Source organism: Myxozyma melibiosi, assembly GCF_037950935.1.
Source record: "Myxozyma melibiosi strain Phaff 52-87 chromosome Unknown BZA70scaffold_1, whole genome shotgun sequence".
In the NCBI taxonomy this organism is placed as follows: Eukaryota; Fungi; Ascomycota; class Lipomycetes; order Lipomycetales; family Lipomycetaceae; genus Myxozyma; species Myxozyma melibiosi.
In genome coordinates, this window is record NW_027042915.1 from 830,275 (window position 1) to 854,924 (window position 24,650).

The window sequence follows — 24,650 nt, forward strand, 5'->3', positions numbered from 1 at the left end:
GAGAGCGGCGGAGGTGATTGCTTGCCTGTCAACAAACAGAGCGGGAGGGTTCTGAACGAGGCCGATACAGCAATGAGATAACGTGCATGGCAGACTACATCTACATACCCCGAAGTGAAGCAGCAGGAATTCTAGAGCAAGAAGCCCAGATTAGAGAGAAATCAGTAAAGAGAGAGGTGAGACTGAATAATTGATGGCATTGCCGGGTGGATATCGAGATATCATGGATTATAGCATATATCAGTTGCTCGACGCGTAGATGTTTGTGTGGGGTCGCGAGGACGCGAGGCTCCGGACGCGAGCAGCACGCGTTGGTCTGCGACTACGATCTAGCATATGCTCTACGTCAGTCGATGTATGAGTACCCTGCAGGCGGTGAGCCGTGCATCGCCAGACCCCAGCGCAGCAACGGCGGCAGCAGCAGGAGCAGCGCAGCGCAGCAGCAGCAGAGCAGCAGAAGCAGCGCGACAAGGACGAATGGCAAACGAAATCCACAGCACGCAGCAGACACCGCACGGGCACGCGTCTGAGGGAGGATCACGTTCCGCACAAGCCTTCCGGCGCATGAGATAACGAGGGCCTGTCGCGGGGTGTCCGAAGAAGGGGAGATGAAAGAAGGCCGAGGAGGCAGACAAGGACAAGGTTGAGCGCGCCCCTGATCAGGAGTGGGTTTGAGTTTGAGGATAAGGTTTGAAAGCCGTTTGCAATGACGTAGGCTGAGATTGAGACGGGAAGAGGTGAGAGAGATGAGAGCAGTTAAGAAGAGAAAAGGAAGAAGAGAAGAAGTAGAAGAATAGAAGAATAAGAAGAACAAGAACAACATAAACCAGAAATATCATCTTCTTCTGAACCATCGCCAACTCAGCTGGACGAATACGGCAATCGGGCCGGGTCAGGGGTGCGAGCAAACGCTAGCGGCACGGGTCCAGCTGAGAGTACCAGCAGGCACACGACCTACGCGGGTCAGACAACCCCCTTTGGAGACATCACCGCCGTTCGCTTTTCCTCCTTCTGCTTCCTGGTGCCGGCTTCTTCTCTGAACCCCTTCCTTCTCCGTCTCTTCCTCACCGCTCCTTCTCCTCCTCCTCCTCTGCAAACCACCGCGCATCCCTCGGTGTTCCCGCATGTCTCTCTTCTAATCGCCCTGCGAAAGCCGCTCCCGCCTTACCTGGTCTGGCGCGCGCGCGTTAGGTGTGTGCTTGTTCTCTCTGCCATCGTCCGTCCCCGTCCGTCCTTCTCTAACCCGCCCGCCTTCCTGATCTCTGCAGCACCTACTCCTCTGCCCGTCCCTCTTATCATGTCCACCACCGTCACCTCCATCACCATGACGACCCCGGCATTTGTCTTCCCCCTGCACCACTCGCTCTCGCCGAAAGAGTCGTCGCCTGCCCTTCCGCGCGCGTTCCCTCCCTCCACCACCACCACCACTAACACCAGCACCGGCCACGCCCGGCACACCTCCGTCGCCTCTCTATCCGCCTCCGCCCCGACTACCGTCTTTCCTCCTCCGACGCAGCGACCGGCTCTGCAACACCCCAACCCCCAGCACCTCGAGCAGAATCGCCTGTCGCTCCCACCTTCCTCCTCCTCCTCCATGCAGGCGTCCAAGCCCCGTAGTCCTGCGCGCAAGCACGCCCACCGGCGCTCGGCGGCCATCTCGCACGACTTCCTCGCCGACCTCCGTCTCGAGCAACAGAAGCAGCAGGTCGACGCCTCAGCCACGCCTCTTCCCCCGTCGCCCACGCCGTCGCGTGCCGAATCGCCATGCCGGTCGCCTTCGCTCTCGCTCGGCTCATCGTCGACTTCGCTCGCGTCGGTCTCGTCGGCGTCGACAACACCCCCCTCGCGGGCGAAAGTCATGTTTTCGCCCGCCATCGAGTTTATTCCCTCGCATTCTTGCACAACTTCGACATCCACCACTGCCACCATCACACCCTCGCAGCAGCAGCCTTCAGCGAACGAGTCACCCGAGTTGCTCGCGGCGAAGCCTTCCGCCGATGCCGAGATTACTCGTGTATCTCCACTCCCGGTTTCGCCTAGCAAACGTGCTTCAGTAGTCTCGACCACGAGCACGGCTTCTGCGCCGGCGGCGACGACGACGTACAAGAAAGGAAAGTCGTGGTCGTTCATCCGATTCCGGCGGAAGACAGACGGACTGAGTCTGTCGCCGCCGCCGACGGAGGAAGAAGACGAAGGGGAGGAAGACGAAGACGAGGAGGATGAAGATGAGGATCTACCGGTGCCGCGGCCGGCTACCCCTCCTCATGTGTCACACGCCCCGCGAGCGACGCATTACTTTACGCGGTCGGGCACGCCTGAGCCGGTGATTGACCTCGACGCGGCGCTGGGGCCGGCAGGCACGCCATCGCTGCTGTCAGGCACCTGGACGACTTCTTCGTTCCACCGAAGGACGGAGTCTGCGCCGGGAATGATCAACGGCACAAAGTCGGTTGATTTCCGAACGTTTTCGCAGTCGATGAGTCTTGCGCTCGACGGACCTCGACGCAGCAGCAGCAGCAGTAGCGGTATGAGTGCAGTCGGACGAGGCATGAAGCGGAAGATGTCTGCGGTTGCTGAGATTGCGGAAGAGCGGGACGAGTCTGCGATTGACTCTGAGGACAATAACAGCTCGTCTGATGAAGCTCAGGAGAACAGCAGCAGCACTGCAGAGAGTCAGTCCGTTGAGACGAAGGTCGAGCGTCGAAGTGTTTGGGAAGACTTTGTGAGTTCGTTTAATGCTGCCAGTCAAAACTACAACAGCAGCAGCGCGAGCTACAACAGCAGCAAGACATATGACAGTCAAAGATTAGGAGCAAAGCTCGAGTCGGTCGAGGGAAATGAGACGACGGTTGATACCCGCGACGATGTACTTATTGTTGATGAATTTGGCGAGGCTATTGTGCTTGGAGAACCCGGTCCCGAGATTCGACATTCGGTGATTGATAGCGGCGCGAACTCGCTGCACAACTCAGGATCTACGTCTACGCTTTCGGAGCAGGATATGCTGTCGGTCTCAGCCCCGGCTACAGAGTCGCCGACAAAACGACAGGAGAGTGAGCGAGGCGGATGGCATTTTCGGAAGAGGTCGCACGATCGGCGGAAAAGTCTAGTTGTCGGGTTGAAGAACGCGATGATGAAGAGCCAGTCGGTCGGCAATCTTCTGCACAACAATAGTACGGTGAACCTGTCAGCCGGAAGCCGCGAAGAGGTGCGCAACAACAGCAGCAACACAGCAGCAGCAGCTACGTCGCCCTCGAAGAGCAACAAACTGCACCGCCGGCGGCCGAGCAAGCAGGACGCGGCGATGTACTGGCAGCAGCAGCAACAGCAACTACAGCGACAGACCAAGTCGATTGGCGGCAGCCAGCAAGGATGGCGAAGCCATGGAGATCTGCCGGTTGCAAACACGGAGCCGATCGTGGGGACACGGCGGCACGCGAAGCACGCGTCGGTTACGACTACGACGAGCAGCACGCTGCGGGCGGGGACGATGAAGAATTTGAGTAATGGAAAGTCGAAGAACGTCGCCGGGCGGATGTGGGACTGGGTTCGGGGGATAATTGCAGTATGAAAGGTTTATTAGTTTTGGAAGAGTTGTAAGAAAGGAGAAAGTGTTTATTGTGACCGTGACCATTGATTGCAGCATGGTGTTTATTTCTATTCATTTTCTATTTTTGGTTCTCAAACAGGTGTACTATGTATGGGTTTATTAATTACTTTGTTCACAAAGTGTACGATTTGTCTTGATTATTTTGCTGTTTTATATTTCGGTGAATCTAAAGCTACTGATTGCATGCGATAACACGGGACGAAGAGATAAGTCGAAAGAAGAAAGAGCGTAGAAGGCCGGTGAACTAAGTTAGATGAGGAAAAGAAAGCCTTCCTGATTGGGAAGAATAACAACAAACGAAGCAAGGGATGGCCGGTTGGGACTCCGCTGGCGTTGGCAGCTGTGATATCATATTTGGCGTCGTTAACTGCCTGGTGACTTTTAATACAGATGAAAGATAGTAAATTACTCGTAGGAATCCCAGACAGCAACTACAATCAGCATAAACACAATAAGAACCAACGAGCAGCAGAACAGCTACATGGACAATATGAACTGAGTGAAGGCCCGGGAACTGGCGGACGCGCGGTGACGGCGTCGACGGTTGAGTTTTCGCTTGACGAGATTCGACTTCGAATAAACCGGTCGCGTTTCAGTTTTCCCAGTTTCTGGTCTTTAATCTCGCTTCTTTTGGTGTTTACAACCTTCTCTGATGATCGCTCTGATAATCAGAGGTGAGACCCACTCCGGTGATGATCCCGAGGACGAGACAAAGACCACGACGGAGGTTGGCCGTATTTTTATTTTTATTTTTATCTTGTTTGTTTATCCGGACCAGACTGGGTTTCCTCTCAAATTGCGCTGCGGATTCTTTGGGTCACGCGCCCTAACCCAAAATACGCCTTCTCTTCTGCTGACCCGGGCCCGCGTCTCGTGCGGCTCTGTCACCTGACTAATGCACGTGACTATAAGTGTATCACGTGATGACTTATAGGAATAGCACATTTTGCACTCTGCTCTTTGGATCTCGCTCACCGTCGTTTACTCGCTCGAAGAACCCACCCTCGTTCACCTGCAATGCCGCTGCTTTGATCGCCTACTCCCGTTGTAATATAGTTCCGTAAGTCTTTCTTTTTTCTGTTCTGCTGGTACTGAATCATTGGATTGCGTGGGGTGCTTTGTGTGTGCTCCGACTCATGTTCTTGGATCTCAAAAGAGATGTGCAATTGTTTGATAGCTGCTTCTTCTTGTTTTGATATCATCATCACTGTACTCTTGTTCTTTTTTTTGTAACCTCACTACTCTCTCTGTTTTTGTTTCTTGTTTGTCGATTGTATCTATCCCTAGATCTATCTGCCGTCCGAATAAAGCCTTCCTCTCATTCTCTTCCATCCACAAACCTGCATTACACCTTTCTAATCAACTTCTATGCTACAGATCCAACTTCAACCTCAGCATCTAAAAGATGCAGGTCTACCGCGACATCACGCAGCCGACCGCCATCACCCACTGCGTCTCCGCAAACCTCATCAGCCCCGATCAGCCCAACCTCGTCGTCGTCAAGGGCTCCTCTCTTCTCCAGATATTCACATTCGTCTCCCACGAATCCCAGTCCTCCTCCACTGTCATTGACGACGATGACGATGCCGCTCCATCCACCCGCGACCATTCGTCCGCTGCCTCGGCATCTGCAAACGGTCAGCAATCCGCAGCCGCCGATGGCGACCAGCAGGATCAGACAGACGACAACTTCCTGGCCGACATTGGCCTAGAACAGAGCCTGACGACATACCACACAAAACTTGTCCTTGTAGCAGAGTACGCGCTCAGCGGATTTGTCACCGGCATCGTGCGCGTTCGCACCGCAGCCGACCCGCGACTCGACTACGTCCTACTCTCCTTTGCGTCCGCAAAGATGTCGCTCCTGTCCTGGGACCACGCGCGCCACACAATCGCAACCGTGTCTCTGCATTATTATGAAAATCAGTCGGGGGTCTTCAGCGCTACGTTCAACACCGACGTCGCCGACTCGGCCGCGCTTCTTCGCGCTGATCCGGGAAACTTCTGCGCCTGCTTCAAGTTTGGTAGCGATATGTTTGCTTTCCTGCCTTTCCGAAAAGAAGACGACGATCTCGAGCTTTTCACCGGCGCCGGCGTGGGGAGCAGTGGCAAAAACGGAGAAATCTCGCGTGTCTTTTACCCGTCTTTTGTTGTACCGGCTTCAATGCTCAGCGACGACATTGAAAATGTTATTGACGCCGTATTTCTGTACGAATACCGTGAACCAACGCTCGCGATTCTCTACCAGCCAAAACGCACATGGACCGGTCTCATCCACGAAACCAAAGACACCACCGCGCTCATCGTCGTCGCGCTCGATCTCCAGCAGCGCGCGTCAACAGCTATCCTCAGCATCTCAAAACTGCCCTACGATCTCGTCTCTGCGACCGCCCTCCCGGCGCCAATCGGCGGCACCCTCCTTCTTGGCGCGAACGAGATCGTGCACGTCGACCCTGCCGGACGCGCTGTCAGCATTGCCGTCAACCCGTTCGCGGCTCAGACCTCCGAATTCGACTTTATCGATCAATCTGATCTCGAGCTTCGCCTTGAGGGTTCAAAGGCCGTGTATCTGCAGGACAATCTCGTTCTGCTCATTCTCGGCACAGGAGATCTCTGTCTGCTTCGATTCATGCTAGAAGGCCGCTCGGTCGAGAGGCTTGAGCTGCACAGGCTTGACTTGGCTGACAAGCTTGTCGGCGGTGCGGCGTCGTGTCTCGAGATATTCTGGCACAAGAAGCGGTTGTTTGTCGGCTGCGCTGCCGCTGACGGTGTATTACTCTCATGGCGCAAGTCTGGCGACACCCGCAGAGGAAGCAGTTCAGCTGCTGCAGAGGCGACTGAGGACGCGTCGTCTGCTCTTGAAGCAGAGGCGTCGAACGACAACAGTAATCTAGTCAAGTCAAAAGAATACGACGACGTTGAAGATGAAGATCTTTACGGCGAATCCTCGTCGTCGGGGGCAGCTAACAGTACCGCCGCCGCCGCTCTGGCTTCTCTCGACGAAGCTGCAGCCACCGACTCTGAGAGCCACAAGAAATTCTCCTTCCTGGTCCACGACCGCCTCGTGAACCACGGCCCCCTTCTCGACGTCGCGATCGGCTCAGTCGAAGTCCGCGGGAACGTAAGCCAGAACGCGGAAGTGAGTTCGAAACTCGAAGTCGTCGGCGCGCGCGGCGGGTTACCCCGCAGCGGAGGCCTCAGCGTGTTCCGGCGCTCGCTGACGCCGCGCGTGTCTGCGCGGTTCGCGTTCCCGGACTGCAAGGCGCTGTTCACGGTTAAGACCAAATCGCGCGATACGCTGACGAGCGGTGTTGACTCGGCGATTGGCGATCAGGTTGACAAGTACATGATCATCTCGCGCGCGGACGAGAGCGTCGTTTATGATATCAGTGAGCGGTTTGAGGAGGTTCGAGGCACAGAGTTCGATCCCCGAGGCGCGACACTTGGAGTCGGCTCGATCCTCGACGGCACGCGTATCGTCCAGCTTTGCGCGACGGAGATTAGAGTCTACGACTCGGATCTGAAGATGGTGCAGATGCTGCCTGTGTACATGCCGCCCGAGGACGAAGACGAGACGTCGGCGGACTGGTCTGCCTCTGGAGCCGACCCGGGACTTGTGGCGTACTCGTTTTCGCAGAATGCGGTGCTGCTGCTGCTTGACAATGGCGCTGCTAATTTGCTGATTGGTGGGGAGCAGAGCTTGGAGTTGAACGAGGAGCACAGATTTGAGCAGGGCATCGTAAGTTGATCCTTCTCTTTAGATTCTTCTGAAAAGATTCTAATCATTGGACGTAGGAGTTTTCCGCTGGATGCTTAGCTTCGGTGCCGAAATCGTTCCTTCCTGGGACTAAAGCTACAAAGTTTGAAGTCTCAAGGAAACGGAAACGGACAACTGATATTATCTACGGGACCAGCACCGCAGCAAACAACTCTGCGCGGGATGATGTGGATGATGATGAGGATAGTACTGTTGATGTTGCAATCATGGTCACTCGTCAGGGTGAACTACAGGTAAATCTGCTTTTTATTGCTTTTGTGAGCATTTATTAACTGAATAACAGATTTATCGCATTTCGGATTTGAAACTAATGTACAGCATCAAGAACTGCGATGTTCTTCCGCAGCTGATCGAACGCCCCCCGGAGTCCTCTGAACACCCATCATCGCGCCGCCCATCTATGGCCGGCAGGCGAAGATCGAGCATGGGAGTTACCGCTAGCGCTGCTAACGATCGCGTCAACAGCGCCAGTGGTAAAGAATATCATATCGTGGAGGTTCTGTACGCGTCACTCGGCGACTCTGTGATGAGACAAAATCATCTCTTCCTGCGCACAGCAGATGGCGACGTTGCGATATACGAGCCATTCGTTCCGCCGTCTGGAAGTGGCGGTTCATCTGCGTTGTCTGTCGGCGTGAGGTTTTTGAAAGTACAGAATATAAAGGTAGCCAGCTCGTCGCAGCCGCCCGCGAGCGAGGACGCTGAACAATCCGGCGATGCGGCAGCCGCTAGACGGAATCAACTACGAGTTTCAGTTCTCTTTCCGCTCGTCAATCAGAGCGGATATGACACGGTGTTCATCGCCGACGGCGTGACGCGCGACAACAATTCAGCGCCGGCCTCTAGCGGTGTCCCAGCAGGTCCTGATATTGTTCCGCCGACCGAGTCGCTCTTTGTCGTGAAGACGGCGAGGAGTCTGCCGAAGGCGATACCGTTTGCCGGAGGGCCTGGCGTGAAGTTTATCAATCCTTTCCACTCAATCACGGTAGATTATGGGTTTATTTACGTGTCGAGGAATGTGAGCTTACCCTGCAAATGACGTTGTTTTTTAGATCATCTGCTGACGAACTTGGGGTGTGATAGGATATGGTTCGAGTGTGCAAGCTCCAGGACGAGTACTCGCTAGACGGGGCATGGCCTGCGAAAAAGATCACGATGGACGAGGAGATACATGCGATTGCGTATCACTCAGACCAGAGGATGTACGTTGCGTCGGTTTCGAAGGAGACGCAGTTCAGCTCAAAAGAGCAAGAAGAGGAGCGGTTGGCTGAACTTGAAGGTATGCTAAGCTGCAATCTGATTCATGGAAACAATTAGGCTAACTCGATCTTATGTAGACGCCGACTTCCCGGCCTCTGTTGACCAAGGGTCGCTGAAACTGATATCGCCTAGATCTTGGATAACCGTCGACAGCTACGATTTCGCGCCCAACGAGACAGCGCTTGTCGTCCGCGCAGTCAATCTCCAGCTCTCGGAATCCTCGCGTGCAAGGCGAAAGTTCATCGCCGTCGGCACCGGCGTGTTCTACGGCGAGGACCAGCCCTCCAAAGGCTTTGTGTATATATTTGAGATCATCGAGGTTGTGCCCGAGCCCGGCAAGCCGGAACATAATCACAAGCTCAAGCTGATTGTGAAGGAGGACGTGCGCGGGGTCGTGAGTACGTTATGCGAGATCAATGGTCATTTGCTTTCGGCGCAGGGCCAGAAGGTCATGGTGCGCGCGCTCAGAGAGGATATGTCGTTTTTGCCGGTGGCGTTTATGGACATGAATATGTATGTGTCGGACGCGAAGAGCATCAAGAACATGATCCTACTGGGCGACATCATGAAGAGTGTTTGGTTCGTGGGCTTTTCCGAGGATCCGTATAAGATGCAGTTATTCGGCAAAGACCTGAGACATGTCGAGGTAGTTGCCTCGGACTTTGTCATCAGCGGCGACCTTTTACACTTTGTGATTGCGGACGCGAATCGTAAGATTCACATACTGCAGTACGATCCTGATGATCCGAGGTCGTTGTCCGGGCAGCGGTTGATCGCAAAGTCAGAGTTCTTCACCGGGCATAATATCGAGGCGTTCACGATCATCCCGCAAGCACAGCTGCCAATCTATCCGACGATTGCTCCGTCTACTACGATACCCCCCGCCTCTGCGGCTACGGCCAAGGGTGAGGCAGCAGATGGCTCGACCGAGAACGGAGAATCTGATCCCGCTTCAAACGATCTCCAGCCCACTCCCGCCCCACCAACTCCGCAGCAACCGCAGCAGCAACAAATGTGCCTAGGCGTAACACAGTCCGGAAACCTCGTCTCCGTCCACCCGGTCTCGGAGATGACCTACCGCCGCTTAGTCGTCGTCCAGCAGCAGATGGCCGAGAAATACGAGCACGTCGCGGGCCTCAACCCGCGCATGTACCGCTCTCTTTCCGCCAACGCCGAGCTCTCGGGCTCGGCCACCCGCGTCGTTCTCGACGGGAACCTGCTGCTGCGGTTTCCGCGGCTGCCGCTGAATCGGCAGATTGAGATCTCTGAGAGGGCGGGTAAAGGCGCGGAGGCGATGATTTGGAATCATCTGTTTGAGCTGGAGAAGTCGTTGAGCTATATGTAGTGCTAGAGAGTTGGGCGCGAAAATTGTTGAAGTGTAATGTATTTTTATGATGGGGGGTGTATATTGTGCAATAGAATGGTTATATTCATTTTTATACGTGTAGCTCGGTTGGTCTAAACCGTTTGATTTAGTTTATTGCTTGTGTGATCACTCTTCCATTGTATAAACAAAAAGAAAACATTAGCTGACAAGTAAATACAGAACGCCAAATGCACTAAACAAAAAACTTTTGAAAGAAAAGAGAAAGAAGGAAAAAAAATAAAAAGTCAAAATAAAGAAACCAGGTTGTCATCTTTCGGTAGGTGGTACCATATCTATTTGTTGTGAATTCTTTTCTGCGTGTTCGTATGCTCGAAACGAGACCGGGTCCATGGCATGTTCATAGGCAAGTGTGTGGCACGGACAAGCATTCTCAGCATGTCAAAGGCGAGAGGGAAATCGAAAAGACAATGTCCAACAGGCGGCGAACCGGATAATCATAAGCACACAAATGGATAAACGAAAACAGCAAAACGAATACATATAGTACAGTGATAAACCGCCCCTCGTCCCAGATAAATCATGAACACGACCACGTGAGCACACTCTAGTTCTTGCTCTTTGCTTTGCTGCGTCTTTTGGCGGGAACCTTGACCAGGACCTCTTCCTTCTGCTCGACCTCGACGTCCTCGTCGACCGACATCTGGGCCTCGTCCTCCTCAGCGTCGACAAAGACTTCCTCGTCCTCCTCGGCAGCGACGGTGCGCGTTCGGGGGATAAGACCGCCCTGCTTGAGCAACTCCTCGTTCTCGGCCACAAGCTTGCGATCCTCCTCGCGCTGCCGGGCCTTGTTGTCGCGCATACGGTTCTTGTAGAACGCGCGCTCGCGCTTGGCTCTGATCTCTGACACGCGCTGCATCGCCGTGAGCGTGACCGACACCAGCTCGCGGTTGTATCGCACGGGCACGTTGCGGCGGGCGGCGAAGGTGAGCGTCGAGTCGACGACCATCTCCTTGCCGGCCGACTTGCGGAACGCCTTTGTCCATTTCAGCTTTCGCGGGTTGCGCTTCATCTTGAAGTTCTTGTGGCATTTTGAACGGCTAGAGTGAGAAGAGGTTTCGTTAGGTTCGCTGTTCGGGCGCCGGGGGGGTTTGCAAAAAGTGGTCGCAGGTTGGCGATGGTAGATTGCGTAAAGCAAGAAAAGGACATACCAGAATCTGAATTCTTTCGCATCGTTACGGACAAACATGATACCATGACCGGGCTATATCCATCCCAAGATCGTTAGCAAAACTTGATCTCTCCTCTCCGTAAAGATAAAAGACAGAAGAACACATACGTATACCGGCGAGGAGCAAAAGCTGCAATTGTAAACTCTCATGGCTGCAACTCTTTTCTAATTCTAAAACAACAGAAAAGAAAAAGACACGAATGAAGTATAGGAACTACCTTTTCTTCAAAATTTGTATCAGGAGGGAAAAAATTTGGGAGGTCAGCGAAGGGAAAAACCTAATAAAAAAAATACTCGTTACGCCCAACATGAACCCGTACCCATATGTCCCAACCGGCTCTTCTGACCACGTGATTTACAAGAATTGCCAGGGTTGGCAGTGAAGTCCGAAAGCGGGAATTTTGAGGGGGAACTCGCAAAACAAGGTTTGAGGTTATCATCTGGCTTTCTGGCGCATCGTCAATCATCGTCATTCTCAGCAGAGCTGTACTCTATACCCGGTTTATTCTTGTGTTGCGTTATTACTCCGCGATATCTTGATTTGCGAGTTGCAGTATACGTTTGGAGCTTACGGGAGACACTGATAAGAGACAAAGGAACGAAGCGGAATTTAGCGTCTGTGTTGCGAAACAAAACGAAAACAGATCCGCTAGAGAAATCTCTCGAGAGCACAGTTTCAAGTTCTCGACCACCACGCTGATTTTTTGCGGTGAAGAAACAGCAAGAAAACAGCGGTTGACCAATTTTTAAGAAGTGCTTGTTGGATATAGCAAGTGAAATAATCAAACATAATGTCTGCGGTGCGAACAGCGTTTGTTTGGATTGCCTTTGGCGTGGTGTGCGGTATTCTCGCACTGATATCCATCCTCTTTGTATGTTTATGTTACTTATTTTCGAGGAGTGCATGATGATGCAGGAGAGGAGTCTATATACTGACCTTTTATGAATCCGATAGACGAGACTTTATACCAAGAGATACGAACGTGATGCGTTTGTTACCATCGTCTCCATCTTCTCAATGTCGGTAGTCTTGGCCACGGCCTGCTTGCTACCTGTCGACATTGCGATCGTGAGCCAGACGACGACCGACGTGGCGCAGCAACTCACGAGATCTGAGACCGCCGTCAAAGTTGTTTACTATCTGCTCTACTCCATGGACGCGTTCCTTATCCTGCTGCTGATTCCGTTTACGTATTTCTGGTTTGAGGAATGGGACGAGGAGTCGACCACTGGCGGTCGCATTCGTGGAGCGCTCAAGTTTTCAATTATCTTTATTGTCATTGCAATCACGCTTTTGATTCTTGGACTCTTTATTCCTTATGGACGCGGAGTTCGTGACAACGAGTACTACTTCATCTACTTCCAGCAGTTGCTGATGGAGAACCGTAAGTAGCCACTAATTTTCTACTTGAATAGCAAGATAACTGACACAACATCTAGGTGGTGAACGCGCCTTGACGTTCATCATCGGAGTCCTTCTCTGCTTGGGCATAATCGTGTACGTCATCTACACTGCCATCGGCTTTGCAGTCCTTCCGATCCTCTGCATGAAGTACCGACCCAGCCTGTCCGTCGCCGAACTCGACGACACCCGAGTCGCCTTACAGCTCAACCGTGAGAAGCAGCGCATGATCGAGGCCCGCTACGAAGGCACGCGAATCCAGTGGAGCACGCGCGACAAGCGTGCGTACGAGGTTCTGCAGCGCGAGGAGAAGACTTTGATTCGCAAAGTGCGCGTCAACGCGGGTAACCCGAAATGGTATAAGCCGCGATGGCTGGTTAGGAGCTTTAGATTTGTTGCGCGGCCGGTTGTGATGATTATCGGTTTCTTCCTGATGATTATCGCGCTTTTAATTGTTGCCTCGATCTTGATTTCCATGTAAGTTGAAGATATATTTTTCAAAGAGATGGAACGGTTTGCTGATTAGTGAATAGGGTGGATCACATCAAGAATACCCCTTGCGGACGCCATTGCGGATTTTTGCTCCCGGCGACTAACATCATCAATCCGATCAATGAGTTCCTTCGAATCGCCTCTAGAGTATGTGCACTACATGATATTGATATCTGGCAGGCAGTTTCTAGAATTTCATACTAACTGGTTCAAATAGGGATTCCCGGCTGACTATATCGTCACTTTGTTCATCATCGTCTGGCTCTTCATCTCAACTGTGATCGGACTCTCGTACTTCAGCATCCGACTGGTCTGGTTCGTGCTGTTCCGTATCCAGCGCGGAAAGACTGATCCCCAGGGCTTGCTTCTCGGCACTGCGATGATCATGGTTGCCGTTCTGGCAATCAACTACTCATTCACGATGGTGATTGCGCCGGACTACGCCAGATACGGCAGCCAGCAGTTTTGCAACTACGTGGTCGACGGTCTCTACGGAATGGCGGGAATGTGCGAAGACCACCCGGAGGAGCTTGTGTCCTGCGCCGAAGCAAGCCGGATGCTCTTCACGACCGAGTTCCCGGCCTTTGACCCGGGATATATTCTCGAGCCCGACGCGACCAGCCTCGTGACTGCGAACTACACCGTCTACTTCAACAGTGTGTGCCGCCAGACCCTAGTGTCGACGTTCATCGATCGGATAAGCGTGAATTTCCCATGGTTCGGTCTGTGGAGTTTCTGGGGCCAATTCGGCTTCGTCGGCATCTTCTTGATCGCCATTGTCGTCGCAATCATCCGCAAGCCGTCATGGGATACCTACGACGCCGACGACGACGACGACCCGTTCGCGCCCGAGGAGGAGCAGGGTCTGCTCAGTCGCACGGCCGCGAAGTGGTCGAACCGCGTCAACACGACCTGGGACGATCTGCGGACGCGGGCGCGGCTCGCGGATCAGGCGGCGCAGGTGTATCGCGCGGTTTCGTAAATATGGGGATGTGAGATGTGTGTGTGTGTGTGGCCGGACCGACGCGGGAAGATGTGCTTGGCTTTTGATCACTCGAGCGATCAGTGATCAGAGTGTGTGTGCTTTTTATACAATCAGTCACTCTTTTTTTCTTGTTGTTATGCTGCTTTGAGTGTTTGGATACAGACATCCTTTGATTCACCTTGCTTCTGTTTTTCTTTCATTTTCACTTGTCTTTTTTTTTGGGCGCACACTTGGTTTTTCTTTTTATTATTTATATGGTTTATCGCTGATGACGGGTCGCTTTTTTCACAAACGAAAGGACGGGAGAAGAGAGGAAGTCACACCTTTGGGTTATATATCACCAGAAAAGGCAGTGAGGATTTTGTTGCAGGATGGGAGTGTCTGTGAATATATACCAAGTGAGGGAGGGAATGTTTTTTTTCTTTATCTATCTAGTCAGGTTTTTAGATTAGTTTCAACTCGATTTTCGATATCTCATTAGTAGGTCCAGTCGGACAGTCGTAGCTCAGAAAAGACCATTCTCTGCCCAAGCAAGCGCCGTCGAAGCACGAGTACATGCATTAGTCATCTGTCTTTCCCTTTGTATGAAAAGGCGAGGCGGAGGGACCGGCGTCGAGTGGTTTGGTAGCGGACGCAGGTGCCAGACAATTTCGTTAGCCGGGAAAGGTGATAGTTCTTGGCTGGTACGGAAGGAAAAAGTACATGCGCGCCTTCTGCATAATCACAGCGGCACGCACACATACAGGTTCGCTCACTGGTTTAGTTGGGCGAATGATGTGCTGGAATGGTGAGGTTTAGTTTATTTAAAAGAAAAAACGACGAGCTGGGGGTACGCTGAAAATATCCCGAGCAATGTCTTGGAGAAGAGTATTGACCTGTGGAAGTGAGCTGGACGGTAGTGCGGAAACAGACCGCAGAGGCAGGGTACCTCTGCTCTCACCCCGGCAACGCGGCCGCTTTCGGAGGTAGGAGTTTAGCCAGACTTTTGATGATTCGGAGGAGCTCTGATCCAGTTGCCAGGTTTAGATATTTGGGACTAAAAGGAAAAACACTGAGCCGTCAATAGCCAGGGACGACGACGTGCGAAGTCATTCTCGAAGCCAAAGAAGATCAGAGTGAGAGAGGGAGTTGGTCTGGTTTTACACTAGGACCGAGTCGACTCGTTCAATATTTCTGACTTGTCTACGGACTTGTAAAACTCGGTATGACTGACGCACACGGCTTGCTAGCTTGCTGCCCGAGGGGCAACTCTGGGAAGCCTAGATTCATAAACCACCAGCGGAAGCAGTAGCAAGAGCAAGCGCAAGCAAGCACCGACCGGACAAAGAATTGGCTTTTGTATCGGGGCCTAGCGCGGCCTCCAACACGGACATCCCGTCCCTGAGACCGGGGCCATCTTCCGATATCGCTCTCGCGAGCAGTACGGACTGCGTCACTTTAGTGGTCAGCCGCGCGTGCACCCCTCGATGTCTGGGGGGACGATAGCCCAGCCTGACGCCCGGGCCGCTCTCGGCTGGCGTTCGACTCTCGATGCCCGCCAGCGATGAATCTCTTGCCTGCCAGTCGGGTTTTAAGTAGATCTCGTATCAGACTGGGGTGTTGTAGCAGAAGTAGCGGAGAGGAGAGAGGGGAGCAGAGAGGTTAGTTTGCAGCTGCGTCGACGGTTCGTACCGCGAGCTACTGCAGGTTCGCCGGAAGCTAGTCTTCTCGGCAGGTTAGCAGTCGCTGGTATTGTGTTTATTACCCATAGTTTATTCCTCGTCCATGGTTGCTTTTTCCTCTTGGGATCCCAAAGATATATAGGACACACGGTTCCCTGTCGGCCTGTCACTGACCTGTCTATACCAAGTCATATCTTGCTTTTCACTCGCTCATCTTTCTTTTCTCACAAACGGTCCAGCTTGGCTTCTCTCTTGCCCGTACACGCTTTCATTGGAGTAGTATGGACCCGTCGAGACTGTTCTATTCGACCACCGCTGACTCGATCGACGCGGCTACACCACGAACTATGCCTACATCGCTGGACGCGAATCTACGCGAGTACTACAGGAGCATTGCCTCCAGTGCGACTCCACTGTCGCTCACGCCCGTCGCCGGCCAGCGGCATTCCTCGATCCAGCCGCCGTACGAGCCGCCGCGGTTATGGAGCTATACATACTCGTGCTCCTGCGGCAGCTTTCACCCCGTCGAGGCGTGCACGTCGCTGGGGATACACCGCAACGGTGGTTTTAGATCGCCGGCGAGTAGGTTGCAGCGGCGGCGGCCGAATCATGCAGAGGACGAGGGTTATGTGTCTGAGAAGGACCGCTGAGATCGGTTGATGTACGAGTGTTTATTATTTGCTTGTTGGGTTTTATGTGTGGAGTTTACGGCCATTTGCTTTTGCTTTCTTTTCTTTGTTTTGTAAGTAGCTACTATGTATCATGAGAATGGTATTACGAATTATCAGCTCATCGACAGACAGAAAACGCACCAGCTGATCTCTTGTCTCATGATCGGACGGGGTAGGCAGTCAGTACAGTTCCGCTTGACTCACGATGACCAATTCTTATCAATAATTGTGCAAGCTTTTCTTCTCGCGTCTCCTCGCTCGCTCGCTCGCTCCGCTCGCTCTCTCCACAATCTTGGAACCCACCTCCTGGCGCCGCGCCGCCCACCCCTCGGAAACCCGATGCCGACGCAGACCAGATAAGGAAGAGTCTGGCTGCTAGTGCTTGCTAGTGTGAGAGTCTAATATTACAGACAAGGTAGAGAGACCGGGAGGCTAAGAGCCGTTTTCTTGTTTTCCCCATACGCAAGCAAGACCAACGCCGCGACCTAATTTATGTTTGCTTTCGCTTGTTTGCTCGGTTAGCATACGAGCTCTTTCTGCTTTTCTGCAGCAGCGCCCAAGCTGTCTGTTGTCTGAAGCAGGAATTCTGAAGCAAAAAGAATAGAAGCGCAAGAGGAGAAGAAACTGCAGCAGCACGTAATTTGGTACTTGACAGCTGCTGCTGCTGCTGTACCTTTGCTTTTTTCGCAGGCAGCGCAGGAGAGAAAAGAGAGCGCGAGTTTAGGCTTCCGCTCCTGGTCGCCTTTTCTGGTAGCGCGAAAACTCTATTTCGCATTGTTACTGTTGTTTACGGTTTTGCCGCGCTTTGGGCTCTGAGCCGCACTTTAATACCTACCAGAAATCACCGACGCCCGTTTTTTCCTTTTTGCCTAGAATTGTTTTCGTTAGATTGTTACTTTGTCTTTGGTTTACGGGCTTCTATTGGTGGTGGTCAGAGTAGATTGGGTTTTCTGCTTTCTAGAGCGATGTCTGATGTGTTGGGATAGACCAGCAGCATGCTGGAGGGACTCGAGAAAATCTCAGTCGCGCTAAAATCTCCGCTGCAAGAAATAGCAGGAAAAAGATCTGTCCTGAGATATGTGGAGGTAGCAGTCAGCCCATTTGCAGCGCGAGGCAATGCAGAGGCTTGGGCAGCTTGAGTGTGCTGTTTTGGGGTGTTTGTGTTTCTGCGCGACTGCCCTCGCTCGATTAGGTCTATGGTTCGGATTACTTATATTATTCATAAAGGTAGCCAAAACAGCTATAACGTAGAGACAGGAAAAAGTAGAAAGAAGAGGAAGAAACAGGAAGAATGTACAAATGCTCTTTCGAGAAACCAAACAAGATTCGCAGAGGTTATGACAACGTCCCCATTGGCCCTTGCTTACTCGACCCCTCTTCAGTCCAGAAACCTATTCGGGCGAACTCAGCATGCATCACCGAAGAATAACAATCCTCTGTATAGGCATATTCAGTCATGACGTTTATTATAATACAAGTAATACACCGCGCAGCATTCATCAATCGCCCGCTCTTCTCGACCTCTTCCGCTTCCTCTCGCCAGCTCCTTCGCCATCACTACTTTGGTCGCCGTCATCCTCCGCGGTCTGTTTCTGCAAATACGACTGCCACGCGGCCGAGTCCGGCCGGACAACTACATACTCTCCGTTCTCGTTCACTCGGACGTGGTCCCGCAGACCGTTGCCGCTGCCGCCGGCGCTGGATTCCATCGCTGAGATCTCGTCCTTGGACACGGTCTTCAGGAAGGATTTGGGGATACCGGTCGTTCGTTTCGCTCTCACGTTTTCGAACGTAGGGTCGTTGTTCGTCGGGCAATTGTAAATCCAGTGGCCTATTGACACATGTCTAGATCAGTAACCGGACGTACGACAGAAGTAAAGCTGTAGACATACCTTTCTGGAAACATCTATGGCAGATATATGTAGGAGGTGGAGGGTGATCAGGGGCAGGTCTCTGTGGCCGATTGCTATTATTTCCACGACCGTACACCGGTGTCGCTCTATAACCAAACAGTTAATACCAACCAAACACCCACACGCAACAAACTAGAAAAAGAGCAAACGTACGCAGCCATTCTATTCTGTGTATTCGCCCAATTCTCCGACTCAGCCGCCAACATCGCGCTGATATCATCATCTCCAGCAGACACAGGCCCAGTACCTTGCGCGATCGGCACAGTCGGCTGCGGTGGCAGCACCCGCTTGTTATACCCGCCGCCGCCGCCGCCGTCTGCTGCCCTTCGGCCGGACAAGGAGTTGCCGCTGACGACTGACATCGGTGGTGCTTTGGCGCTCGCGTAGCGGGCTGCTGTGCCGTGGCCTTGTTTCGAGGGTGCTTTTCGACGGACGATGACTGATGACGACCGAGGTAGGATCTCGGCGTCGTCTTCGTACTCTGTTTTTGACAGCAAGCTGGGTTAGCTAAACAGAAAGCAGACGGACGAAAAACTCCAGCCAAATCACAAACAAAAATCATAGAACTCAGCATACCATCGTTTGTATCAGCATTGTATACCGAAAGATCGAAATCAGTTCCGTCGCCCAGCTTGTTTGCAAGTATGATTTCTCTCTTGAGATCGAAAATTGAGATTCCAGTGCCGTCAAAGTTGATTCGCAAAGGCTCTCTTTGTGACCGGAACTGGTAGTATATCGAAGAAGACATGCTGTGCTATGTGCGGGAGATGTGTAGGTTGAATTCAGAGTGTGTGGTGGTGGGGTTCAGGTTATATGTATAGATCTGCCCGTTCTTCCGAGCTTCAACCGCGTAGAGATTCCTCTTTACAACACTTTTGATTGATTCAGTATTGTAATTGCATTCAAATTCTTGCTACAGTATGAAAAGTCGACTTCAAGAAACGCGGCAAGCAATGCCTCCCAACGGTATCAAGACGTGGCTATCAGATCAGGAGCGACTGCGACGCGCAGAAGAAGGGTAGAGGTGCGATGACTGACTGTCCTCGACGGTTTGCAAAGGGAATCGCGTCGTCTGATAATTCCCAGATTATCTTTCTGCAGATCACGTTATGGTATTGAGAACGACGCGCTCATGAGCTGACAATATCGAGATCTGAATGCTCTTTGTTTGCCATATGTTAATGAGCCCCCAGCCAGAGAGACATCTATAACATTAAACACTTAAGCCACAACTCTCAGCCCACTTTACAATCTAAACATGCGACTGTTATGCCGTCAAGAACCGAGAAAACTTCTTCGGGCACAAAGCTCCCACGAGGCTAATCCAAATCAGGCCTGCCAATTAATGAGATCTAATAAAACCAGCTCCGGGTAATTACCCAATCGGGAAAAGTAAATAGTGGGCCAGGCCTCGAAGTACCCGATTTTTGACTTGCCGAAGAACAAGTAGCTCAACTCTGTTCTTAAAAGTCCTCGGCCGGTCTTCACCTCTTCTTCTTTTTTTTCCTTCCGTACACATTCTTTGCTCCTTCGCTATAACACAAAAAGTAGATCATCGAGTCATTCTTTTCTCGTCTCTTCTTTTTATACATTCTTTTACCGTCGTTCGTTATCCAACCTAGTCTATCGTTCACACGACCACCTCTTTAGGTAAGCTACGGATAGCAGCTCTATGCAAAAATAAGAGCTTAGACTGACGAATTGGTACCTAGGTCTTTTAAAGCTATCGTTATTCTTGCGTTTTCATCAGTAAACATGCAGTTCACCTTCTTCACCGCCGCTCTTTTGGCCTTGGCCTCGATTGTCTCCGCTCAGGACTCGACTGTTACCGTCACCGACACTATTACCAACTATGGCGTCACCACCATGACCACATACTCCACCTACGTTCTTGCTTCGGGAGAGACCGTTCCTGCGTCTACTTCTACTACTTCCACTTCGTCCGAGGAGACCACCGAGGCTTCGTCGACCGAGACCTCGACCGAGACCTCGACTGACATTGAGACTGCTCCTACTACCACCTTGACCTCGACCATCTTGTCGACCGTCACGACCTCGTCCTGCACGACCACCTCTACGACTTCTTCTTCCTCGTCTTCGTCGTCGTATTCTTCTTCCTCTTCGTCTATCTTCTCCACTCCCTCGTCCTCCACGACCTCATCTTCGTCGTCGTCGTCGTCCTCCTCCTCCTCAATCTTCTCCGCTCCCACTTCGTCCGTGGCTCCTACCTCTTCGTCCGTGGTCCCTACCTCGTCCACCTCGACCTCATCCGTGGTCACCCCCTTCCCCATGACCAACTCCTCCACCATCTCGACCTCGACCATCTTCGTCTCGACCGTCACCGCCTTGAACTCCTCCACCCCCGTGACCTTCACCGGCGGCGCTCCCATGGCCCACAGCCACGCCTCGGGTCTCTTGGCCGCCCTCTTTGCCGGCGCTATCTTCATCGTCGCTTAAGTGGTTGAGTTTGATTCTATCATTCATGACTTTATGACCTGTGTTTTTATATGTGTATTTTTGTGTTGTTTGGATACGATATGACCACTACATGATGTGCTCAGTTGATGTTATATGATACTTTCTTCATGATCAGCCGAGTTGTATTTTACTGCACGTTATTCTATATACCCAATATTTGAGAAAAAGAAACCAAATAAATTTGAAGCTGTATTATATTCTAGACTCACTACAAATGCAACGCAAACGCATATATACCGGTGCCAAGCATGCGAGTATGATAGAACCATTGTAGATAGAATAGACGTAACTTATGACCAAATAAAGACATTAAACAGCACGCACGCACGCACAAAACACCGTATGTAGAAGAAAATCGTCAAGGAGGATCAAATGAGATCGTAAGGAATGAGTTCATATAATCGAAAGGAATGCAAACAAATGGTAAGAAATAAATGAGAAGAGAGATACCGGACCGTAGCAACAAACAAACATAAAAAAATGAGTGTGGAGGAGAAAGGAGAGTGAGAACGAAAAAGAAATAAAACAATAAATGTCGTTAGAAATTAGGCAAGTTCATAAGTCTATTTTTCAAGATGTTTGGACTTTTTTTTGCTGTACGTTTCGTACATCAAAACATTGGACGACCGTTGCTATCGCGCTCCAGACCGCCCTTAGCCCACGAAGAATAGCCAGCTTCATCCGTCGTCCGCTCACTTGTGCTACTGCTAACTGATCCAGAGCGCTTAGTGAGCGGGACGACCTCTGGCTGCAGGCGGTCTTCGTCCCAGGGATTGTGCCGCGGCAGCGAGGCATCAGTGGCCGAGTGCTTGAGGCCGCCGCCATTGGAAGGATAGAGCGGATCGTACTCGCTGACGGCGAGGCCGATTGCCTCGAGCCCGCTGGTGGACTTTTGGTCGAAGCTGTAGAGCGATTGGTCGAAGCCGGTCTTTGCGATGTCGGCCTTGAGATCGTCGAGCGGGACTAGGTCGGAGTCGTCGTCGCTCACGCCGCGCTTTTGGTCGCGCTTGTTCTGGGTGCAGAGACCTAGGATGGCCTGGATGACGAGGAGAAGCACGAGCAGGAGCGTGAGCACGGCTTGCACGATAATCAGCACGACGCCGACGATCGTCGTGGTTTCGGCCGCGACACCGAGTTCCTCGACAAAAACCAGGACGCAGATCAGCGACACGGTTCGCACGACAGAGATAAACACGTTGATCACGTTCCCGCTTCGTCGGTTGAACGGCCGGAGAATGAGCAGCGCAAACACAAAGAGCACCTCGAGCACAAGCTGTCCGATAACCTGCACCATGCCGTGTCCGTCTGCGAGCGCGATGAACGCGCTACGTCCGACGGCGACGCCAATGACGGGTATGAAGAACCACCAGTACTTTGTCTTGAACTGGCCATAGAAAAGACCGTAGCGGCGAATCCATGGCTTGTGGTCGTAAAGCTCGTCGAGACCTTCGTCACTCTTCGAGGCTCGTCGCGCAAGCACAAAGATGCGGATCGTGAACCCGAGCAGGATGACGGAGAACAGACCGAGGGTGACACCGGCAAGCACAAGACTCGCCCACGAGTCTCCGAGCTTGAACTGGTATAGGCAAAACAGCACCCATGTGCCGTAAAGAATCATGATGACGCGGATCAGCGTGGTTGCCAAAACGGTCCAGTAGCGGTGCCTGAAGTTTTCGAGTGCCTTTGGCAGGTCTCTGGAGTACGCCACGATCTCGATGATGATTCTGAAGGCCAGGATCGCGACGATAATAGCAGCCATGATCATGGCAAAGAAGAGCAAGACGGTCATGAACGCGTTCGCGTTCGGCAGCATGAGATTCTCTACGAATCTGGCGATACCGGCGACCTTGGCCAGGACGGTCACGGAGCCATCGTCAGACGTGGTTGAGTTTGAGCTGTTGAGATCGATGCCGTCGACAGTGAGTCTTCGAACGAGGCGCAAAGCGGAGGACGTTTCGTCGTCGTCACTGCTGGTTGAGGAGTCGTTGAGCAGGATGAGCGCTCCGGACTTGTAGTTGAGCACAGTCGTCGATTGGGTTGTGTCCCATGAGCTGTATGTGGTGTTGCCACCGGTTTTGCTTCGCATGGAGTCGATCGTGGTCTGCATGCCCTTCCACGAAATCAGAGCAGAGGACCAACCAAAGTTCTGACTGAACGAGCTGTAGACGGCAGGGTAGGTGACAGACATCATGCCGGAGGTGGCCATGAACTGCGTCCAGCTCATGATGTCTGCGAAGCCGACGGCGGAGGCGGTAGAGCCAGCGGCCGAGGCCAGGGATGAGATGCCAGAGACGACGAGGGCGCCAGCGGCAATAGCGGCCGAGGCATAGGTCACAGCTTCGATCTTTGCGGTCTTGCCGTTTGAGATTGAGGACTGGAAGCAGGCGGAAGAGTCGCCGGTGTCGGTGTTGTTGAGCTCGAGCTTTGCCTCGCCGTCCAGGTCTGGGATCGAGAAGGCTATGGAGGGGATTTGGCTGGCGTATTTTGTGGGGATGTTAACTTCGCCGCTGGCAGAGAAGGAGCCTTCGGGAACGGGGCAGAGTTCTTCGATGCCTTCGTCGCAGAAGTCGAAGGAGTAGGAGAAGACGTCGATGCCGTAGGCCGAGATGTAGATAGTTGCTGAGGGGTTAGTATGGGGCAGAAGGAAAGTGCAAAGAAAGAGAATAGGAGCATACCCGAAACATTCTGTGCCTCTGTTGATGAACCAGCGAGATCGAAGGTGACGTTTTGGGTGGTTTTCGAGTAGGAGACGGAGAAGGTGCTGACGGAGATGGTCGCGTTGTTGCCGTCGTTGCAGGTGTAGAAGGAGTCGGTGCCGATTGTGTTGGCTGCGAGGGCGGTGGAGGAGAGGGCGGCGAGGGCGGTTGCTGCGGAGAGGAGGGTGAAACGCATGGTGGTGAGTTGAGGGGGGGTGAAGAGGACAGGGGCAGACGCGACGCGTGGGAGACGCGTAGATGGAGAGGAGAGGGGGTCAAGAGAGGGTGTATGAGAGGACTAGAAGAAGTAGAGGAGGTAGAAGTAGAAGAAGTAGAAAGTAGAAGAAGTAGAAGAGGAGGAGAAAGTCGAAGTAAACAAAAGAAACAGAGCCGAGTCCTGATTCAGGTCTGCAATAAACGAGGCGGAGCAGTCGAAGCGACCCGCTTTGACATCTGCGCAAAGCCTCATTCCTGAGCCCGCACCGCCTCCCCCTTGAGCCGCGCGTGGCTGAAACCCGTAGTCTAATTTTAGCGTGTCCTCCACGCGCTGTTCGCTGACAGAAGTGAGGTGTTGGTGGTGTAGGGTTAATGTAACCCTAAAGCAGTCACACTTTCTTTTGGGAACAGCTGGGAGCACTCTGCTACTACAAGATATACTCCTCCTCCACTCTCTTCTCTTCCTCATCATCATCAATCCGGACCGGAGTGCTTCCTTACATTAATATCAATATTATATTCAAGCGCAGCGATGGTCAGTTCTTGTCTTTCTTCTGCTCTCTGTTCTTCCTCCTGTCCTCATACTGACTCTCTATCTCCTCCCTAAAGGCCCCCAAGACCAAGAAGACCCAAGAGTCCATCAACTCCCGCCTTGCGCTCGTCGTCAAGTCCGGCAAGTACACCCTCGGATTCAAGTCCACCCTCAAGGCCATCCGCTCCGGCAAGGCCAAGCTCGTCATCATTGCTGGCAACACTCCCCCTCTCCGCTCCGCTGAGCTCGAGTACTACGCCATGCTCTCCAAGATCTCGGTCCACCACTTCCAGGGCGGCAACAACGAGCTCGGAACCGCCGTCGGTCGTCTCTTCCGTGTTGGTGTCCTTGCCATCATCGACGCTGGTGACTCTGACATCTTGACCACTGTCGTTTAAGTC

The 24,650-nt window shown here is 52.5% G+C and overlaps 9 protein-coding genes across 9 annotated transcripts; 6 read left to right on the plus strand and 3 right to left on the minus strand.

Moving 5' to 3' along the window:
* Nucleotides 1-1,027: 1,027 nt before the first annotated feature.
* BZA70DRAFT_9906 (uncharacterized protein) lies at nt 1,028-3,785 on the plus strand. The gene has a single exon (XM_064915595.1). The coding sequence runs from the start codon at nt 1,298-1,300 to the stop codon at nt 3,569-3,571; it is 2,274 nt and encodes a 757-aa protein (XP_064770356.1). The 5' UTR covers nt 1,028-1,297; the 3' UTR covers nt 3,572-3,785.
* Nucleotides 3,786-4,915: 1,130 nt separating this feature from the next.
* BZA70DRAFT_9919 (CPSF A subunit region-domain-containing protein) lies at nt 4,916-10,101 on the plus strand. The gene is made up of 5 exons (XM_064915597.1): nt 4,916-7,349; nt 7,406-7,621; nt 7,672-8,406; nt 8,472-8,667; nt 8,726-10,101. The coding sequence occupies exons 1-5, from the start codon at nt 5,016-5,018 to the stop codon at nt 9,991-9,993; spliced, it is 4,749 nt and encodes a 1,582-aa protein (XP_064770357.1). The 5' UTR covers nt 4,916-5,015; the 3' UTR covers nt 9,994-10,101.
* Nucleotides 10,098-11,446, minus strand: BZA70DRAFT_270999 (uncharacterized protein). Its single transcript, XM_064911406.1, has 3 exons — nt 11,312-11,446; nt 11,184-11,236; nt 10,098-11,072 (listed from the first exon to the last, which is right to left on the minus strand). Exons 1-3 carry the CDS (start codon nt 11,351-11,353, stop codon nt 10,580-10,582), a joined length of 588 nt encoding a protein of 195 aa, XP_064770358.1. The 5' UTR covers nt 11,354-11,446; the 3' UTR covers nt 10,098-10,579.
* A 235-nt stretch (nt 11,447-11,681) lies between these two features.
* On the plus strand, nt 11,682-14,553 carry BZA70DRAFT_271004 (uncharacterized protein). The gene is made up of 5 exons (XM_064911407.1): nt 11,682-12,075; nt 12,159-12,588; nt 12,644-13,082; nt 13,139-13,244; nt 13,315-14,553. The coding sequence occupies exons 1-5, from the start codon at nt 11,995-11,997 to the stop codon at nt 14,077-14,079; spliced, it is 1,821 nt and encodes a 606-aa protein (XP_064770359.1). The 5' UTR covers nt 11,682-11,994; the 3' UTR covers nt 14,080-14,553.
* Nucleotides 14,554-15,252: 699 nt separating this feature from the next.
* BZA70DRAFT_10054 (uncharacterized protein) lies at nt 15,253-16,488 on the plus strand. The gene is made up of 2 exons (XM_064909315.1): nt 15,253-15,692; nt 15,721-16,488. The coding sequence occupies exons 1-2, from the start codon at nt 15,626-15,628 to the stop codon at nt 16,401-16,403; spliced, it is 750 nt and encodes a 249-aa protein (XP_064770360.1). The 5' UTR covers nt 15,253-15,625; the 3' UTR covers nt 16,404-16,488.
* Nucleotides 16,489-17,913: 1,425 nt separating this feature from the next.
* Nucleotides 17,914-19,075, minus strand: BZA70DRAFT_234401 (DWNN domain-containing protein; the record flags this gene model as incomplete). The annotated part of the gene is made up of 4 exons (XM_064910293.1): nt 17,914-18,245; nt 18,307-18,413; nt 18,481-18,808; nt 18,904-19,075. 4 exons carry the CDS (start codon nt 19,073-19,075, stop codon nt 17,914-17,916), a joined length of 939 nt encoding a protein of 312 aa, XP_064770361.1.
* Nucleotides 19,076-19,280: 205 nt separating this feature from the next.
* BZA70DRAFT_286692 (uncharacterized protein) lies at nt 19,281-20,784 on the plus strand (the record flags this gene model as incomplete). Its single annotated transcript, XM_064913889.1, has 2 exons — nt 19,281-19,345; nt 20,040-20,784. 2 exons carry the CDS (start codon nt 19,281-19,283, stop codon nt 20,782-20,784), a joined length of 810 nt encoding a protein of 269 aa, XP_064770362.1.
* A 315-nt stretch (nt 20,785-21,099) lies between these two features.
* BZA70DRAFT_10070 (uncharacterized protein) lies at nt 21,100-23,924 on the minus strand. Its single transcript, XM_064909317.1, has 2 exons — nt 23,481-23,924; nt 21,100-23,424 (listed from the first exon to the last, which is right to left on the minus strand). Exons 1-2 carry the CDS (start codon nt 23,695-23,697, stop codon nt 21,416-21,418), a joined length of 2,226 nt encoding a protein of 741 aa, XP_064770363.1. The 5' UTR covers nt 23,698-23,924; the 3' UTR covers nt 21,100-21,415.
* A 325-nt stretch (nt 23,925-24,249) lies between these two features.
* Nucleotides 24,250-24,647, plus strand: BZA70DRAFT_264711 (60S ribosomal protein L30; the record flags this gene model as incomplete). The annotated part of the gene is made up of 2 exons (XM_064910921.1): nt 24,250-24,252; nt 24,327-24,647. The coding sequence occupies 2 exons, from the start codon at nt 24,250-24,252 to the stop codon at nt 24,645-24,647; spliced, it is 324 nt and encodes a 107-aa protein (XP_064770364.1).
* Between the last annotated feature and the right edge of the window lie 3 nt (nt 24,648-24,650).